This window comes from Uloborus diversus, chromosome 7 (assembly GCF_026930045.1).
Source record: "Uloborus diversus isolate 005 chromosome 7, Udiv.v.3.1, whole genome shotgun sequence".
NCBI lineage: Eukaryota > Metazoa > Arthropoda > Arachnida > Araneae > Uloboridae > Uloborus > Uloborus diversus.
Genome location: NC_072737.1, coordinates 36404566 through 36425478, shown reverse-complemented (window position 1 = coordinate 36425478; position 20913 = coordinate 36404566). Strand labels below are relative to the sequence as shown.

General features: G+C 33.7%; 1 protein-coding gene across 1 annotated transcript in view; it reads left to right on the top strand.

Annotated features, from left to right (window-relative positions):
* Positions 1-9965, top strand: part of LOC129226658 (protein outspread-like) — a 106198-nt gene extending 96233 nt beyond the window's left edge. The window contains exons 15-20 of the mRNA XM_054861288.1: positions 1536-1668; positions 2041-2196; positions 2968-3091; positions 8176-8308; positions 8906-9011; positions 9857-9965. Coding sequence (XP_054717263.1) covers positions 1536-1668; positions 2041-2196; positions 2968-3091; positions 8176-8308; positions 8906-8962 — 603 coding nt within the window. The 3' untranslated portion in view covers positions 8963-9011; positions 9857-9965. The remainder of the gene's footprint in view (positions 1-1535; positions 1669-2040; positions 2197-2967; positions 3092-8175; positions 8309-8905; positions 9012-9856) is intronic.
* Positions 9966-20913: the final 10948 nt, after the last annotated feature.

The following is a 20913-nucleotide window of genomic DNA, read 5'->3' as shown; positions in this document are numbered from 1 at the left end:
AGATAGCTTTCGCTATTGGAGCAGCATCGTGAGGAGCCGGTCGACGGTGATGCTGCAGAGGGTGCTGGCGGGAAAATAAAATGATAGCACATCAAAACAGTCAAATGAAAGCAATAAGCAATCGTAATTGCTCAAAAAAAAAAATCAAAACAAAAAACAAAACCGTTAAATAGGAAGCAATTGAAAGAGCATCTTGAAACATATTTTTGAAGCAACAAATATTTGCCATCGTCCACCCGTTTTCGAGATACCTTGAAGTCTGCTGAACTTTTAAAAAAAGCGCCAAATTTAAAGATTTGACGAGAAATCGATCGCGGATTTTCACCGTCTACATTCATGACAAGAAATGGATCGTGCAGTTTCGCCGTCTACATTTATGACGAGAAATCGATCGCGCAATTTCACCGTCTGCATTCATGACGAGAAATCGATCGCGGATTTTCACCGTCTGCATTCATGACGAGAAATGGATCGCGCAGTTTCGCCGTCTACATTTATGACGAGAAATCGATCGCGCTATTTCACCGTCTGCATGCATGACGAGAAATCGATCGCGCAATTTCACCGTCTGCATTCATGACGAGAAATCAATCGCGCAATTTCGCCTTCTGTATTCATCTACCAAATCGTGCGAAAGATGTCTTTCCATTCCTCAACAAAACTCGCTAAATTTGGCAACTTTTTGTAAAATTTCGGCAGAGTTTAAGACATCAAATTTAGATTGCGGGGACACGTGGGCTTATGCGTCCAGAAACACGTTTTTACATTGCACTTTTGATTGCTACTGATTTATTACGTGCCTTTGTCTGTATGATCAATTAGAAGCGCAAAGCAGCAACCTATTTCTAAAATTTGAATAATTTGAGAGAGAATTCAAAAACATTTTGATAACTAATGACATTACTTAAACTTATTCTCCAACTGAAAAGTAATTATGAATAAATGTAGATGCTGCGTTTATACACGCATGATTTTAAAATAAATTTTGTGCATTAATTATTCATTTATTTTTTGATAATAAGATTTTGATGTTTCAAAAAACATGGGGAAAATATAATAATTTATAAACTAGTATTTGTATTCGATAATTTATAAAATAAATTTGGTGGACATAAATTTCGCGTAGATTTTAAAAACACTTAATGATTTAGGTGCGCGTACATAAACAAACTACTAGTGTAGAAGTGAAGACTCTACGTTTTAAACAAATGAAAAAGAATGAAAACACTTCCGATAAAATGGTCGCTACCTATCCTTACAACTGAGATACAAAAAGGTCAAATATCAATTTACTGCCAGTTTATTGACAATATTATGGTCTGCTTTTACGAAATTAGTAATCCATTTTTCAGTGTCAAAAATAGAACAAGTTATTCATTTATTCTGTTCGTGACAATGATCTTCATCATTGAACAATATTTTCTTTGATATTTGATAAAGTTCATAAAGATTTTTTTTTTTCAATTTTACTTTTAAAATGTTGCTTGTCTTCCTGAAATAATACTTGATACTTATTTTTTTTTTTTTTTTTTCAGAACGAATACGAAGATAAAATACAAAATTTTAAAAATTTGTATGAACAAAAACTTCGCCTTCAGTATGACAATATCGAAGACAATACTATTTGTGAAATTTATAAGAGGGAAATTGAAGATGTAAAGGTTAGTTTTTTCTTTCTTATTTACAAAAAGGGTAGAAATATTTTTGTTGGCTGTTCTGTTCAATCATTACAACAAACTACGACAGCCGATATTTTTCTGACTTGATTGTGAATATTTTCTCATTCCGAACAGACAAAAATGTTTTTAAGACTACTTTTTGCACTTGAGAATTCAAAGGTCAATGTGTTGATATTTCTTACACCAGACATGACAACCAGAAAGGGAAAAGGGGGAAATTACCTGATCTTGCCCCGCCAATTCTCGTTACATGGATTTTAATCGAGTTTCCAAATTTTTTACGTTTGATTACAAAATAAAATTTTTGTGCATTGCATTTGATACGATAAATGAATCTCCTAAAAATATATTTATGTTCCTCTTTTGCAGGATATGTTTAAAAAGGGTCTAGTCGCAATAGAAAACTCTCACAATCGCATTACTTCAGAAATGGAGAAACGTCACAAAGATGAAGTTGCTCTTTTAAATGCCGAAAAGCAGAAAGCACTAGAATTAGAAGCTGAGGCAACAATAAAAGGTAAGGCTTATTTTGAAATTTACGTTCACAGTTTAAAAAACCTTGGTTTTTGACTTTAAAAATGTTACTTTCTGTGTGTCCTAATAGAGTTTCAAACCTTTGTGTGGTATTTCTACTTTATAACAACAACATTAAATGGAAAAAATATTAGATTTACAAAAAGCGGTCGTTCAGTTTGTTAATTCTTTTTTTGTTCTGACATTTACTCACAATCCAATACAATGCAGGCGTCCATGTGCCTTGGAATCGAATTATTTGTAAACGACCTTCTCAACTTTACACGATCCTTTTTACGCAAAAACAATGTTCAGTACACAACATCCAGGATCTAGCCCCTGGTATTAATTTGAATTTTGAGACTTGAACTCAAACTCCGCCATTAGTAGAAACAAGAAACCCAGCGAGTAGAGTTATATCGCAATTCGCGATTGCGAAAAACCTAATTTGAATTCAAGGTCTCAAAATTCAAACTAATTTCCTTTGCATTGTTGTTTTAAAAATCATTTGACTGACAAGAGGAAACATTGTTTTTAGTTATTTGCAATTGCTCATGTAATTTTTGCCTTGGATTTTTTGTTTCAGAATTTTTGGGTCCAGTTTAAGTAAGTTTTTCTTCTGTTAGTTATTTACTCATATCAAATGTCATAAACGAAACATCGAATAATAAAGGAACAAAGAATTGCGTCCATTTTTTCTAACTAACAATGTTTGAAATAATTTCTGTTATTATTATGCATATCATGAACTAAAACATATTTTTAATGTTTGCAGCCTTAGAAGCTATAAAGAAGTCGCATGCAAAGCAATTAAAAGAGGAGAAAACTTCCATAAAAGAGGAACTAATGAATAAATTGCAAATAGACGGGCAGTATGAGACTTTTTACCAGAAATATGGGTAATTATATTGCATTATGCCATCTATATTTCTCTAACGTACTTTTAATTTTTAATATATATATATATCCGTTACTCCAAAATCTAAAGCACCCTCTATCGGCATTTTTTAAACTACATCTTCAAAATTTATCTTCAAGAAAATACTAATAAAAAGAATAATTTTAGCGAAAACCGCAAACGAATCGACCAATTTTTCCGTTTTTTATGGCCATTTTAAAGTTTGGACCCTAAATATTAATGGTGCTTATTTCCTTCGGGAGACGTTTGGGACTTTTATTTTTGCTACTATATTGTTTGTCCAGATGTGTACTATTCCCCCCTGAAAGTTTTGCCCCAAGAGTTCAGAAACACCCTGTATATCTATGTGTGTGTGTGCGCCATTCGTCATTCGCTCTTTTTCTCAATCGTTGTTTCTGTGACACAAATCAACGATAATAATTGGCGTAACCATCAAGAAAATGACTAGTGGCTTCTTCACTAGTCATCTCCACAATTTAGATATCATGTTGAAGGTGTAGGGAATTTTCTTCAACCTACCTATATCCTCAGTAAACACCTTAGCGACCGACTACAGGGCTTCCGAACCCTTTTAGATTTAATGAGCACGTACCCCGCACATGCTCGGTGGGTCTTTATGTTCTCGTGCACCGAAATCGAACCCATGATTCTGATCAGGAGTCTGATGTCCTAACCATTAGCCTTAAATATGTAGAAAAACAAATTCTAATCAGCCTTTGAAAACAGGTCCAATGTGGTCTAGTGGTTAAAATCATTGCATCTCACGGAGAAAGTCCGAGTACGATTCGAACAGTGGGAAGAATCTAACCAGGGCCGATCCTAGGGTGTCGGCCGCCCGTGTGCAAAGACTTAATGTGCCGCCCCTCAAGAGTAATTTGCATATTTTGACTAACCTTTAACGCCCATATAAATCTTTCTTCACATTTCTATACCAAGTTCTAATTTAAAAAAAAAAGAAAAAAGAAAGCAGAAGAATGATGAACTTATAAGAAGGAACAAAAGTTTTATAATAAGAAACTCCTTAGGTACAATTTATATCTTTTAAGAAAGTAATAGATACCAAAATTTACTCGTCGCAAAAACGCATTTTATAGTCTGTCTTCGATGACATCAGAGGAAGGATGGAGGAGGGGGATTGCTCCGAGAAAATTATCGAAATTGGCGTATGAAAAATAGTTTTAGTTCATCTTTGGTTGTGTTCGGTTGCAAGGACAAAAGAGTTGTGTATGTTCAAGGTGCATGGAGAAATTTTTGAAATTGACGTCAAATATCGCAATTTTAGAGACGTTTTCGAGACTTCGGGGAAAGTAATGTTGGAGCTCTTTCCTACATTTCTTTCAGAATTGAAATCAATTCGAAGCTATTTTTGGTGAGCGTATCTTAGGAAGAATCGCGCTCTTCCCGAAAATTTTCCGAAACTGAAGTTTTAAACACTCAATTTTGGGTTACCTTTGTCGACGTTGCTAAAGGGAGGGAGATTCAATCGTCTCCAATCGAAAGTTTTCGAAATTGAAGTTTAAAACTCATATTTAGGCTGTCTTTGCTTACGGTAGAGGATCTGGCGGCTTTCCTCCGGGTGTTTCTCGACACTATTGTTTCAAAAACCCATTGTTGGCTATATTTGAAAACGATAGGGGTAACGTGAAAATGTTCTGGACCGAAATATTATTCGGAACTGAAATCCATTATGGGCTATTTTTGGGAAGGAAGAGTTTTGGGGCTCCCAAACGAATATTTCTAAAAGCGCAATTATATACTATCTTTGGTGACGTTAACGAAACTGGGAAACTTCGGTGGATCTTTCAGATATTTTTCGATATTAATATCTAAAAAATACAATTATTGACCTTTTGTCCACCTCACCTCGACCATTGATGGGTATGCCCTAGCGCTGTGAAAAGTTACATAAGCCAGGCAGTTCTAATCCGGAATTTCGTAGATATTGAAGTCCCAAAATCATATTTTAGGCATTGTTTGAGAACAATGAGACTAAGAGCGGGCGGGGGTTCAGTGTGTCCTCACGAACTGTTTTTTGAAACTGAAGTCAATTTCAGGCTAGTTTAGGTAGGAAGGGTTCTGTGACTCCACGGAACCGTCTGAAAACGAGAATTTCGAGGTGTATTGTGATAGGGTTGGGGAAAAGGGGGATCCGGGGTTCTTCTCCAAAAGTTCTTGAGACTGATGTTTGAAAAACGCAATTTTAGTTTGTTTTTCAGTACGTTAAGTGAGAGGGGGTGGGATTAGAGGTCTCTCTAAAGACGCAAATTGAGACTGTCTTTGATAGTAATGTTTGGGAATGGATTTCGGCGCCCTCCATTGCAAAAATTTCGAAAAAGAAATCCGAAAGATGTCATTAAGCAATTTTTGATGATATTAGGAAAAGCTGCCCTCTGAAAACACATTTTGGACATTAGAGCCAACATTTTTAGGCTATGTTTGATTAAGTTAAGGTGGAAGAGGTGAATCAGAGAGTTAATTGGGTCCTTTAGATCGGTGGTTCAACCAGCGAAAGTTTCCGAAATTTAATTCCTAGAAACGCAATTTTAAACATTCTTTAGTCTCGTCAAGGAGGTCATGGCATTCTTTTGGATCTTCGTTTTGTAGCTACATTTAAATTTACTTCCCGGTGCAAGAACCCTGTCCTGTTACCTGATCAGAAACCGGGCAGTTCATTCGGGAACTTAATTAGAAAAAAATACCGTAAAGGGGAAAAATTACAAAATTTTTGTTCGTCATTCCAAATATGTTTGACGCCCAGGAGAGTCGCAATTTTCCACTTTCTCTCCACGCATCCACGATTATTGAACACAGAATTTGTTGTTTGAAATGCTTGCGAGAGTATCTAATCAGTATGGCTTCTTTTTTTAATAAATAAAATATGTCTTCATTGTTTGGGTCTATAAAATTTTGGGGGGGGGGGGGGGGGGGTAAACATTAGTGGCCGCCCTCCGTGCTCCTTTTAAAAGGCACCCTTTCATGCTTCAGGAGGGGGGCCATTTCCCTCATTTCTCCTCCCCTGTATCCATGCCTGATTGACGGTTCTGTCACAAATTTTGCAACCAAATGAAGCATGTGTGTAGAGAGTAGATATTAATAGACAATAAACCAACAAAATGTTCCCTAACATTCTATTTTTCTTAAACTATGCTATGCTGTCGGGAAATCGAAACTTACGTACTTTGTTAATTGAACATTTAAAATTCAGCATATTGATTCGATTTATTATAAGTTATCTTGTGAGAAATTCTTGAGGAATTTTGCTTGATTATAAGAATTATATGATGCGGCCCGCGGCCGCCCCTTGCTTTGGCCGCCCTTGTGCGGTGCACACCCTGCGCACCTGCTAGAATCGGCCCTGAATCTAACAATTTCACTTTTATCGCTTCCGAAAACTATTGAAATTAAAACGAGAGAATTTCGGTATAGAATTTTAAATGTGCACCAAAAACTCAGAGGCACTTAGAAATTACGGGATAAGCAAGTTTTTCAAGATTATCCATTGCCGTGGAAATTGTGGGATAAGCAAAGGGTTTGCTTGCGAATTCCAAAAACTGAACAAACTGACTTCCCTTCGAGAGGTATCTAAGGATACAGAAATGAGATGGTTCAAAGTCAAAAACTGACAACACTTAAGAATGTCAGAAAATAAAGCTTTAAATAGTGTTCCAAGGGGCATATATTACTTTGACAAGCACCATGTAAAGTTTTAGAGTTTGCTGATTAGTAAACTTAAAATCGTCACCCCTTTTTCTTACAGCTTGTTTTGGCTCCAATTATTGCAACACTTTTACAAAACTGATTGCACTAAGAGAATATATGTTTTTTTTTCCGAATGTACTTATTTGCTCAACTTTCTTCTACATCTAGTTTATGCAATGCACTTTAAAAAGAAAAACATCTTGCTAGCTTATTTTGCTGCGGTTAAAAGAAATGATTCAGTGTGTTGTGTATATTTTTAAGTGTTAAATATTTAGTGTTAAATATTTAGATGTAACTTAAGAGTTTCATAATACAATAAACTCCTGATTATCCGCAGAATAAGGTGGCACGATAACCGCGGATAAGCGAAAACCGCGGATAATCCGAATAATAGTTAAAAAACGATACTTAGTGTATGCAATAGATAAAAAATATCAATGACACTCACACATACATTTAAATTATAACTAAAAACATTGCATCTACTAACATTGGAAATATTTTTTATGTAAAATCTTAAAGTGAACAACAACACAATCATAAGTTTAAAAAAAATGTGAAAGGACCAGCGAATAATCCGACCGCCGATAATCGGGAGTTTACTGTATTTTTTATACTTATATAGGCACAGAGGGTTTAAAAAAATTAAAACTTTCAAACTTGCGTTACATTCAGAACTTTTGAAAAGCGAAATATTTTCACATCATCGCATGTGTTGGACGGTAAAAGACATGGTTAATGATCTGACTCGCTATCCAATCAGGATAAAACTAATCTTAATCGGGACAAAACTGTGTCAAAACTATTGCTCTAGCAATACAAAGGTCAATTGTATGGACATATGATGCGTTTAGAGCTAAAGTGGATCAACTCCATGAACTACTTAATCCATTTCAGCGCTAAAACTTTACTCAACCCAAAGCACTTTGGGTTCGTATTATACAAGACGTTCAGAGCTAAATTGGATCAAGTCCATGAACGACATGTTCCATTTTAGCTTTGAACCCTCGTTTAACACAAAGCACTTTATCTCTGAATGCCTTGTATAATATGAGCCTAAAGTGCTTTGTGTTAAACGAGGGTTCAGAGATAAAATGGATCAAATCGTTCATGGACTTGATCCACTTTAGCTCTAAGCGCCTTGCATAATAAGAACCCAAAGTAGATCTTCTTTTCCATGAACGATTTGATCCATTTAATTTCTGAACCCTCATTTAACACAAAGCACTTTAGGCTCGTATCATACAGTTCGTTCAGAGTTAAAGTGGATTAAATCCTTCAGCTCTAAACGCCTCGTATAATAAAGTTATGATTGAATATATGATAGGATAACATTTTTTATAGAATTCAAATTTTGTTTTGCAGAAATGAACTTCAGGAACTGAAGGCCGAAATCCTCCATATTACCGACTTGTATTCTGAAAAGTGCCTGGAAAATGTAGCTTTAGAAGAAAAAGTAAACTCCTTGAGGCAGCAGTTGCAAGAAGCCCACAACGAGGTTAGCAAATGTTTGATTTATTTCTTAAAAAAAAAAACTGTACAGTTGTAATTAGTACCAATGGCACTTTTAGAGATAATCTACTAGTCATTTAAGCCTTACATTTGCTACCCATTTCTGGCATTATTTATTTATTTATTTATTATTTTGCAAGGGTGAACGGTTTCTGTAATCTATCAGGTTCTTAGAATCATTAAGAAAAACAATCAGATGGCTTAAAGTTTTGTCATACAAAAGTAATAGTTTATACGAACTTTTTTTTTTAAAATTATGCACTTCTGAAAGAATCAAAACTCTTACTTCAATGTACCAGAGAAAAATCTACTTTTATATTTGAATTTTGCATAAAATAAAAAGTGCAATAAAAGCAGTTGTGGTAAGAAATTCAAAATGTAATAAAAGAATGAATTTGTAACTCAAATAGTTCCTAGAGCGAAAATTTTCTAACAATATATATAAACACATATTTTTTTAACAAAACAAGTTTAATTCTTTGTATTTGGCATTCGATGTTTTTAATGAAGTATTATACTTAAAGTATATTGGATCATTATGTTCAAGCTTTCTTAATTGCTTTTCTATTTCCTTTATTTTTAGCTATATGAACTTTTAATTAGAAATAGAGATCTGGATCTTCATTTGTCAGCGAATTAGCAGTTTAAGAAGCGTCTGAATAATTTGATGATTTTTATCTTGTTCATAGGTATGTTGTACACATTTGTTTTTGAAGTAAAACACATTTTTTGTAAAATGCTTATGGCATAAGACTGGTGCTATCTAAAAAGATGTATCTACTGAATATTGAGAGAAATTCCAAGTTGAACAAAACATTGAACAAGTTAAGTTAATCGAAAGAGTAATAGCAGCGGCGACTTAAGGGGGGGGCTTTCCCCCCTCCCCCGCACTTTTGTAATTGTAAACAATCAGCGGTGCTTCAAAAAAATGTTTTGACGATGTTTGGTTTGAACAGCATCGATATGTCTTTTGCTTTCAATCGGTTTTTAATAGATTCGCTCGCAAACGAATGCCAACAATCGTGAGGACGACTGCCCTGACATTTGTAGTCATACTGCATTCACTGGACAGATAGACCAGATGTAAACAGCGAAATGTGCCATTTGGATACCTCTATTACGGTTTGACTTGGAAAAGCACAAAATTGTTGCCAAGCAGATGGTGAATGTGAATGCCATTGGGTTTTTATTTTTTATTCCAGAGAAACTTCCCACAAGTTGCCACATCTGCAAACCTCCTAGCAACCTGTTTGCTTACTTTTGGTCTATCTTATACGCAAATTGAGTGTAGTGTGGTTTGTTACCCTTCAATAATTTTCATAACATCCAAAACTATACTTGATAATTTTACCGAGGTTTTATTGAAATAGCGAAGGTCTTTATTTCGTTCTTTTAAAAGAGCATTAAGTACTTTAGCAAACGAAAATATTTAAGAGATTATGTGATTTTGTGAAAATCATCGTGGCAATAGACATGCAAAGTGTTTTTGTTTGTTTTGAAAACTCTATTCTAGTAACTTTATTCTTTCTTACAGGAATGTTCCTTCTGTGCCACTGTATGTTTACCAGCTTCCTAGACTTTGGTATTTTCTCAGCAATATGTACAAAATATATTTTGTTTTAATAAATTGTTGTCTAATTTGTAGTTGACTTTGTTTACTCGTTGACATGATTTGTTACTCAATTACATTTTAATATCGTGAGGACGACTGCCTTGACATTTGTAGTTATACTGCATTCACTGGACAGATGGACCAGATGTAAACAAAGAAATGTGCCATTTGGATACCTCTATTACGGTTTGACTTGGAAAAGTACAAAATTGTTGCCAAACAGATGGTGAAGGTGAATGCCATTGGGTAAATAAAATAATAGCATTTCAACTATCGTGCTCTGCTTATTAGGGTGGGTCAAGAAACAAGAAAGTTGGAGTCTTGATTTGAAATACCCGCCAAAAGTTAGTACAATACTTATGTAAAACATTATCAATTTTGAAGAACTTCTTGACGATTCGACCAAGACAAATTTCTCCAAAAATAGGAAAAAATCGCCAATTTTTCAAAAAAAAATGTATGCAAATATGGATGTTTAAACGTTCTAATACTATTCAAATATTTCTTTTTACACTGTTTTGACATATCTTTAAAATTATTTACATTCCTTTACTGTGCATAAGCCTTAAAATTTCGTAAAACTAACCAAAAATTGACTTCTTAAGATTTTTTTTTTTTGCACATTGCAATATTTCTTCTTTTATAGTTCAGTTATTTTTTGCATTAAATGTGCACAATGCAGCTTTTAGATCGAAATACAATTGTATTTTATGTATGAACAGCCCAGAACCCACCACAAGGCAGTGGCTGCCTTTCGTGTTCCATTTTGCCCTTCCCATCCACCCAGTCACTTTATTTACATATTAACAAATATATTTATATTTACAATTACCGTATGATTATAAAAAAAAAGCCTCCTCCCTGTATACCAATCTACTGACTCACTAACCAGTTTTATAATCCTTTCAGCAGCTGAAGTTTGAAGGAGAAACATTTAATGAATTCATGATTAACATCATTTCTCGAAAGTTGTATTTTTTCTAGAAGTCACAAAAAATATCCTTACTTTTCACACCAAGCTTCAAAACTTAATATTGGTTTAAGAAATTAGCTTACAGTTGTAGATGTGTTTTCTGATGAATAAAGTTTTGCCTTGTATGTCTTTCTGTAATCAAAATCCTTTATATTTTTAATGTCATCCACTGCCATGGCCAATAACAAATTCTCACAATTGGCAAAGTAGGTCTTTATTTGAAGCACTGGATCCAAGAGGTTTAGTAGATTATCGGACAAATGAATAGCAGATTGTATCTTTCAATATGTGCATAGGCCCATGTTACACGGATGTTTTCTATTTCTTTCTTCTTTTTTTTTTTTTAATTTTTATTTTTTCGAACTATACTAAAGCATATAATTTTGAAAGATATAACTTACGAGTATCTTCATATTATTAGTAATTCAGCTTGAAATATATATAGCTCTGTCACTCCATTAGCACACATCAACAAACGCTAATAATTCAAATGTCTTGGATTTTTGACAACGAGATCAGGGTCACATGTTTATTTCTGTATTACATTGAAAATATCCGTAAAATACTTTTTTTCGCTTTTTATGAAGATTTATAAAACTTCGTTATCTTCCGATCGTGTTCTTGCAAAGTTAATGAGGGTTCATTTTTCAAAAAAAAAAAAAAAAAGTTAAAGCTTTATCAATAATTCCTCAAATGTTTCTCTTTCTCACTTCAGCTGTTGAAAGGGTTATAAAACAGCAAGCAGTTAGTGAGTCGGTAGATTGGTATTTAAGGAAGAGGCAAGATGTGGTTTTGTATGAAAAACTTTTATGCTTGTGATCATCAATGCCAGAACTGAGTCATAAGTCCTACTTTAAACCTTGATTCAAAAATAGAAATCTGATTAAAATCATTTAATTAATGTAAATATAAATGTATTTGTAAATATTTAAATAACGTGACTGGACTGCAGAATGGAACACAAAATGCAGAAACCTCTTTGTGGTGGGTTCTGGGCCGTGTATAGATATTGCAAAATATGATTGTATTTCCGAATAAAAGCTGCAGTATATAGTTTTGCTTAATTATTTTGTTAGAAATTGGCTAGTTTGTTATGCATATTTATTTTACATACTTTCGAGAAAGCATCAATGATATTGACGAAGATATAATCATTTCTTGCAAAACTGCGAATTTTGGTCGGAAGATTTTTTGCTTATGACATGCAAAATATCAGTCAAACCTTACCAAACTCTCAGAAAACTTGACAGCATACAAGAGAAGTTTAATACTAAAATTTTAAATTAAAGTATTGAAATTTTGGTAAAATATGAACGTTTAAAGCAATTAATTTTTCATTGCACATTCGCTGAAGATGGAAATTAATAACTATTACAGGCAAATTGTCACACAACCCCTTACGATTCGTCACCTTTCCAAGAATAATTGAAATGCGGCTCATTAGATCGCTGATATCTTTCTGAAATTTTATTATGAGCTGGAGGATCTGCATGGTTTTTTTAATTATGATAGTTAGAAATGGCCATCTTTCGCGCAAGCGCAGCAAAAAATACGCAGATCCGCATAGAAAAATGTAAAAGAGTTATAGGAGTTAAACCCAGTTTAAATTCAAGCTTACAATCATACTGAACAAAATAAAAAAAAAAGTGACAGCTTTCAAGACTGGGGTTTTTAATTGTAAATTAACCTATAATTCAACATTCATTTTCGCATTGGAATGATGTTAGTTTTATTACTTTTATACCTTCTGATCTCGTTAATTTTTCTCTAGATTATTGATAGTAAGTAATTTACCTTCTCATAAAACTAAAAACGGCAAATGCAGTGCAATTGCAGTAAAATGAAAATACAGGAATATGTAACAACAATAATTTAATCTTTTTTCTAACCCTTTTTTTATTTATAAATTTCCTTTTGGAAAACTAGCGCTTTAGACTTAGTTAAAATATAGAACATAATTTGCCTCTTTTTATCCTTTCTCAGTTCACTATTTTCCCCCAGATGATACACATTTCTTTTTCATCTTTCTTACCGTAGAACAGATTATACAACAAATATATTGCACGCGCAACAGACTGAAACAATGTGATCAACAGCAATAAGGAAATCAATCCCAAAACCCTGTTTTCTTTTTTTCCTTTGTTATTGCACTTAACTAAGTTCATGTCATGGAATATATATTTTTTTTAACCTTCTGATTTCGCGAATTCCATATTTTGTTCTAGATTATACATACAGTCGGACCTCCATACATCGAAGTAGCAAATTGCCGGAAAAAAATTCGATATATAGAAACTTCGATCTGTAGAAACGATCTTATTTTATCCTAAAAATCTCCTAAAACATTAAAATTAAAGCTTATCCCTATCACAATTTTCGTGTATGAAACCTAATTTCAAATTTATACGAGCATCGAATTATATGAAAGTTAATAATGAAAAAAATAACAGAAATTACATTTTTGCGCCTTCATACATCTTCATTCTTCGGCAGTTTAACTTGATTCGCAACATGAGGGGATTTTCGTTTTGAAGATGTAATTGCGAGAAAGTAAAAAATCAATCTGCTTAACTTGAATGATTTTTACTGAAGCTAAAAAGACTAGGAATGATAATCAACAGACAAAAGGGCTAACTTGAAACTGATTTCACAATGTTAGTGGTTACAACTAAGATATTTGAAATAAACTTGAGGGAATTTAAGAACTCCAGAACGAAACAACGACCTATCTACTCACCCCTCAACCCCAGATTCTTTATGAGTTTCGTAGAAACCTTCAGTGAACATAATTTTCTCCCCTAACCTTTATTTTTCATGAGACAAACAATCTGAAGTGGAAAAAAAATCTACGAATGTCTCGAAAAAAATTTCGATATGTAGAGATTTTTTCGATATATATAAACAATTTTTCTATGTAATAAACATAGAAATTTGTAGGGATTTCGATATATAGAAAATTTTGATATGTGGAAGTTCGATATATGGAGGTTCGACTGTATTTAATAATTTACCTTCTTATTTAGGAAGTTATTTTCTTATTAAAAAAGTTCTTTTTGCACTGTAAAACGGACTTTACGACGAAGGTAGCACACCTGCAGTGAAATGAAAATGCAGGTGCAAGTAACAACAGGAATTCGATCTCCTGACATTTTCTTTCATTTATTTATTAATAGTGGTACCTGCACGGCTTTGCCCGTAATAGAAAACTAAAATGTCTATTATACCGGTATTTATACCGGTATTCTGGTATTATGTTTTGAAAATACCGAATACCGGTATCGAATTTTTGGTCCGGTATTGCAATCCCTAGATGCAACAGTTGAAGCTTTCAAGTTTTTTTTTTTTTTTTTTTTCATTTTTTTTTTACAATGTGAACATATTTTAGGATTCGGAGCTCATACCAGTGAGGCCGATGCTCTGGCTTTACACAAAAATGTAAGTGATAACTGAATAAAAAAAAAAAAAAAAAGAAGAAGAAGAAGAAGAATCGTTTTGACACCGATACACCCTATTACCGATCAATAGAACTCGACGCACTTTTTTTTTTACATTTAAAAAATAATTCTATCTTGAAAAGTATTTGAGAAATTTCAAAAGTAATTCCAAACTATTATTCAGACTTTTCATCAACATAAATTTTCTGCTAAACATAGAAGTCCTAGAAATAGCTTTCGTTGCATATTTTGATTGAATCAAAAAAAAAAAAAAAAAAGAAAGTCAGAAAAAGAACTGGAGAAAAAAATGAGAAGTTCCAAGGTTTCTTTTTAATATCAACGCATCTTCATTAGACTACAAAACACATAACTAGGAAATAGCTGGAGACGTACATTTTAGAAGTCAACATAGTTGAAGGTTTTTACTTCCTTCTATATAGTAAAAGAAGCATTTTATTTGCGAAAAAAAATTTTCACTCAAATATCGGTCTAAATTTCTATTTAACCGAATGAATGTTGAGTTGTTTTTCAGCCCGACCGCATGTGCATATTATATCTAAGAACGTTTGGACGTCCGAAACATCCATTTTGACGATTCCCGTGTTAATTACCACGGATTTTCTCGTGACGTCTATATGTGCGTATGTATGTACGTATCTCGCTTTGCTCAAAAACGGTATGCCGTAGAAAGTCGAAATTTGATACGTAGACTCCGAGTGGGGACTAGTTGTGCATCTTCTCTTGTATTCGAATCTTCTAAAAGGGGTCATTTATTATCGCTAGTTGAAATTCATTTATACAATTCTACTGCATGATTAAAAAAAATGGTTGTATGACATTCAATTTTTTGAACATTGTCCATATTGAAAATCGAACATACTGGAAGCATTTTTATGTGAACTGTGGGATATTAATTCTGCACTATCACACGATTGTCACGAACGGAGGTGAGAGTGCTAAACGCTCTTATGCGCATGTGCAAAAGTAAGCCATGTGGGACCATCTGCTTCCCCGATTTTCAGCAATAGTTGCGGACAGTATAGGTCTATTGCGACCATGGTCGGATATAATTTTTTTAGTTTCATCTTTGCGAAATTCTTAGAATTTAGAAGATAAAAAGTTTTTATGGGCAATTTTCTTCAGAAAAGGAACGTTGTGTAAAAAGTTGAAGTAAACCAGGAGCGGCAAGCAAACCAGGACGGCAAGACGGGATAGCAGTAGCAAACCAGTACAGACACGGAAGTTTTATATGTAAGATTTTGCGACATGCATTCAGCCTTATTTGTCTTATTGAAATACATTTAGACAATTTATTCCGAGCCAACATTTGTTTATTAATCATTTCTTTGTTAAAGATTATGCCAGTCAGAGCTATTGCGAAGACAATGCTTCAAATATTCATGCATCAAATAGAATTTCCAGGATGGCTGCTGTTGAATGTAATTGGAATCGAAGCACTCTTATTTACAAATACCTACAATAATTGCTTATTTATTAATGAAAAAACTCTGATATTGGAAATCGATTCAGCAATTATTATTGTCAGTGAATCTTGTTTTTTGTCACGTATGTCAAGCAATCAAGCACAAGTTTTGTGCTATAATGATTGATATTGCATCAAATCTTGCAACAAAACATATGGCCAAATCAATCAAATGCATTTTGCGGCATTCCAATAAGAATGAATGAAAAAACGTTATCCGCATACAAAAAAAAAAAAAAAAAAAATATTGAAGTATCATTAATTTATTACGCTGTGAACATTGTGGCAACCTGGAGGGAAAACTTGGGTTGGGTCATTTTATACGGAGTACAAATCTTGTGTGTAACTTTAACGGTCATCGATGCTGCTCATCCATTGTGTATTGTAAATCTATGACTTGAAAGACATATTTGCAAACCCTTGTTGTTGGAGTACATAAGTTATGCTGTCCGTAACAAATTAATAATAGTTGTCTGTAGTGTTTTGAAGTAGACCATGGAAGCTTAAGTTGAAATAGAAGTCTGTTTACCAATCCAAACTATAAAAGAATGTGTTATTACGTAAAACGAAGAAACAATTTTTTTCCATGCAAATAAATATGAAATTCTCCCATAAGTGAAGACAGCGTTATTGTTGTAAAAATATTTCAGATGTAGATATGTTGATGTAGAAAATATTGTGCATCCATCGTTTGCTTTTTATGGGCAGACAAAAACCAGGAAATGAAACTGTACAGTATATTTTGCCGTGAGAAAAATAATGACACTGTTCAAAATTATTCCTGCGGCGATGCCATCGCAGACGATATTAAACTTTTAAAAACTCTGTTCAAGTGGTTTCTCATTACTTTCCCACAAAATGAAAATTCGAATACAAGTTGTAAGAAAAAGTTCTTGAAGCATTTAAATGTCATGAATTTCTACGCCATTTATTTTGGAATAATCGAGTTTCGATCTTCGATTGTGTTACCAGGATCGCTGGGACTAAGCATATCCCTGGGGAGTGGAACTGCTATTGCGATAGCTCTAAGATTATACTTCTGCAAGCAAGTGAACGTAGCGTGCGCTTCCCTAAACAACTCTGTACAAATTCTTTTCAAAATGCAGCAATTTTTTTACAGATCAAACAGAACTAAAATTCTTCTGAGTTTCATCTCGTGTTTTGCATTGTCTTGTTCATTTTTCGTAACATATATGATGGACCCAGACCTACCAGAGACACTTAACTTTTACGTCGATTATTTTTTCTTCGGCTTGGAATGCAAAAATTCAACACTGGCTACGTGCATAGTGCTGTATACTATGTGCGTCGTGATGGAATTCAATGAAATATTACTACTTTACACATTCCCAGGACTTATTCTGATATTCTGCTGCTTTCAGTATGCCCTGATTATGAAAATGAATGAAATTCTGATGAAAAGAATGAAGAGGAATGCTACTGTGAAGGGTTCATTGAATGAGTTCCTTTTATTTTATTCGGAGATTACTGCAGCAATTAAATCTACAGAGAAAGCATTATCTCCCATCATATTTATACTCTATGCCTATACTCTTAGTGTGTTATTTCAGGTAAGTTTTTTTTTTTTTCAAAAGTGAAATTTAAGTACAAAGGTTTTGAATGAATACGTGTGTTAAATGTAACGTCAAAAATAAATAAATAAATAAATAAGAAAAAAAAACAGCGGTTAAACATCAAAAATCCGAACGTACTTCCTTAACTTTTTATAAACTGCTTGGGAATCACAAAGGGGCAAATACATTTCTCAAATTAAACTAGCTGTGTCGCCAGGCTTTGCACGGTCTACCTCGAAAATAAAAGTTATGTCAAGTGACGCGTGTTCAACTATCAGGTTTGAGTATTAAAAAAAAAAAAAAAATCAGTAAAATTTTACGGCTGATTGCAGAAAAATAAGCAAAAGGGAAAAATTTTAAATCCCTCGATCGCAGGAAAAGCTTCAAAACAAAAGCCAGAATTTTATTTGTTCATAAATGGCAGATCTTTCTTCTCGATGATTTTCTTCACGCTACAAATTTGAATCAAAGCATTGTAATGGAAAGTTGAGACCAAGCACTGAGTAATAACTTGAATCGAGGAAAGCCTTCGAAAAAAAAAGGGATTTTATGTCCGCTAATTATTATCGTAGGATTATGTTAAATAGCCAAACATCAAGACGGAAAAATTACGAATCTATCGATACCTGGTTCGATGGTCAGTTCACTGGCGTTCGGGAGAAGTAACTCGGACATAGATACATACATAGGTACATACGCTCAGTTTTTAATTATTTGAGATAATATTACATACAATGACTGAAGCAATGAAACCAAATACAGTGTAATCTCGTTCAATCCTGGTCAAATATGTAGCTTAAAAAGTGTTCACAGATAATTTTAAAGTAAGATAGCAGCAATGTAACTTACAGTGCTGGCCAAATTATTAGACAAAAGATTTTTGTTTTTTGTTTTTTGTACACTATTTGTACTAAAATACTATTTATTTTACTGTTAGTACACACTGCACACTGATTATTACGTTATTTTAGTATAATTTAATGTTTGCAGGTGGCAGCACTGTCTGCTTTATGTTCTTTGTTTATCTACGTACCAGGAACATAACCACAATCAGCTTAAACAGTTCACTAGTTCTTTTTATTAGTGTGTTCTGTTATATTTAAAGTTAGTTTTAGGTAATTAGTGAGTATGTGTATGTGAGTATATATAATAGTGAGTATAAACAATTTTTACCTCATTTTTTAAAAAGTTAAGAGATGGTGTAAAACTTGTGAAAAGTATGCTAAAAAAACTTGAAATGCTCATCAAGAACAAGGGAATGCATACCAAATAATAAAAAATTATTTCACTGTTCGTTAATGTGTCAATAGTTATGTAATCAATAAATAATTTGCTTTTAAATCAGTCTTAGTCTAATAATTTGGACAGCACTGTACAAGAACACCGAACATTCGCTTTTTATTTTGATTAACTGTACAGCGCCTGTATAGATTGTAAAGTAAATAATGGTAATCTATCAAACACCACTGGGGTTGAACTATGATGATAAAGTGTTAGATTGACTTCGTATTATTTAAAAGTCATACGCGTTTGAACCATAAAAAAAGTGGAGCTATTTTTACTTCCTTTTACAAAAAAGGAAATATTGTATTCGCGAAAAAATTTTCTCTCAAAAATCGACCTTAATTTCCATTTTACTCACCCCCGAATGAATATTAAATTTTGTTTTCCTACTCGACCACACATGGATGCCTAAGAACGCATAGACACGCGAAATATACATAATGACGATTCGCGAGTTAATTAGAATGAATTTTCTCGTGACGTCTGTATGTACGTATGTATGTAGCATAACTCAAGAACGGTAAGTCCTAGAAAGTTGAAATTTGGTACGTAGACTCCTAGTAGGGTCTAGTTGTGCACCTCCCCTTTTGGTTGCATTCGTGTGTTTCTAAAGGGGTCTTTTGCTCCTTTTTGAGGGGGAATCATTGTTAGTTTCGATGTAAACTCAAGTGGTGTTATAATTTGGCGGAAACTTGGCAATATATCGCCAGTCTTTTGGTCGCAAAGTTTTGTCACCAACTTGGCGACAAATTTGGTGATTTTTTAAAAAATCTGTTTCAATTTGACCACTCTTGGTGATATTTAGAGAGTAAACTATTGAATCGCATTAAAATTGCCAGTAATGGGGAAAGGCATCAAATTGGAGTAAAAGGAAGTCATGTGATGCACACATCAGCTCGTTTGTTTAGAAGTTATGTGAAAAAGTGTTTTGATACTTTTTTTTTTGTCTTTTAAACAACTATACATAACTATTTTTCTCCATGGCCGTAGCTTAAGATGGCATTATAGGGCAATGCCCTATCATTTGTGACTGGTGCCCTACCTTTAAAATTACACATAAAATAATGAATTTTTCAGGGGGACAGTCCCTAAAGCCGCCTTTTTATAACATCAACAAGGATCCATTGGAATTGCATTTTAGGAGCTTCAAATTCTAAAAACTTCTGGAGAAGAGTATTGAACTTTTTTATCCTAACGTCATCAAAGGTGGCCTACAGTCACACATTTAGAACTACCAATTATAAAAAAAAAAAGTCAGAGAGTTCCAAAACCCATTCCTTTACCTAACGTCTGCATATATGGCCTACATATACAATTTTAGGGGTTTAAATTTCGGAAAATTTCTTCAGGAATGGCCCCAAACTTTTACCTTTCTCAAACACTACTAAAGGTGGTCTGAAACTGCCTTTTCAGAACTTAAAAAATGTTCCAAATTTTCCATAACATCATCAAGACAATTGCGTTGTTAAGACTGAGATTCGAAACACTTTCCGGGGGAGAACTCCTGAACTTATACTCACTTAAGATCGTCTAAAATTGGGCTTTTGGAAATTCAGTTTCAAAGAAGTTTCAGGGAAAAGTTTGAATTTACCCCACCCCTTCCCTTACCGTTTTAAATTGACCTACAAATGCGATTTTAACACTTTGTTTGAGACATTTCTGTGGGAAGACCCCAAACCTCCCCTCTCCCTAGTACCACTAAAGAGATCTAAAATTGTATTTTTGGACTTTTACTTCCAAACTTCCGAGGAGGAGTTCCGAATTCCATTCCTTCCTTCATCACGTATGAATACAATGGTGTTTTTTAGAACTTAAATTCTAAAAATTTTCCAGGGGAGAGACCTCGAATATCCCTTTCCTAATATCATTTTATATGATATTAAATTGCATTTCTGAAACTTCAATTTCGAAACATTTCTAGGTTAGATTCTTTGAATTCCAATGTTTCCTTCCTCTAACATTACCAAAGATGGTCTACGTTTCTAAGACTTCAATCTCAGAAAAACATTGGCCAGGAAATACTTCCCCCTAACGTCACAAAATATCGTTTAATCTTGCAGTTTTAGAGCTGCAATGTCGATTATTTTCTATGGATGAGTCCCGTACCCCTGTTTCAGTGCGAATATTAATTTACGTTTAATTTCATACTGCTAATTCAAAACTGACCCCCAAAAGTGAAAAATAACCCTGACTCCCCTTAGAAGTTTTAATGGCAGAGTCTGCGCCATGAT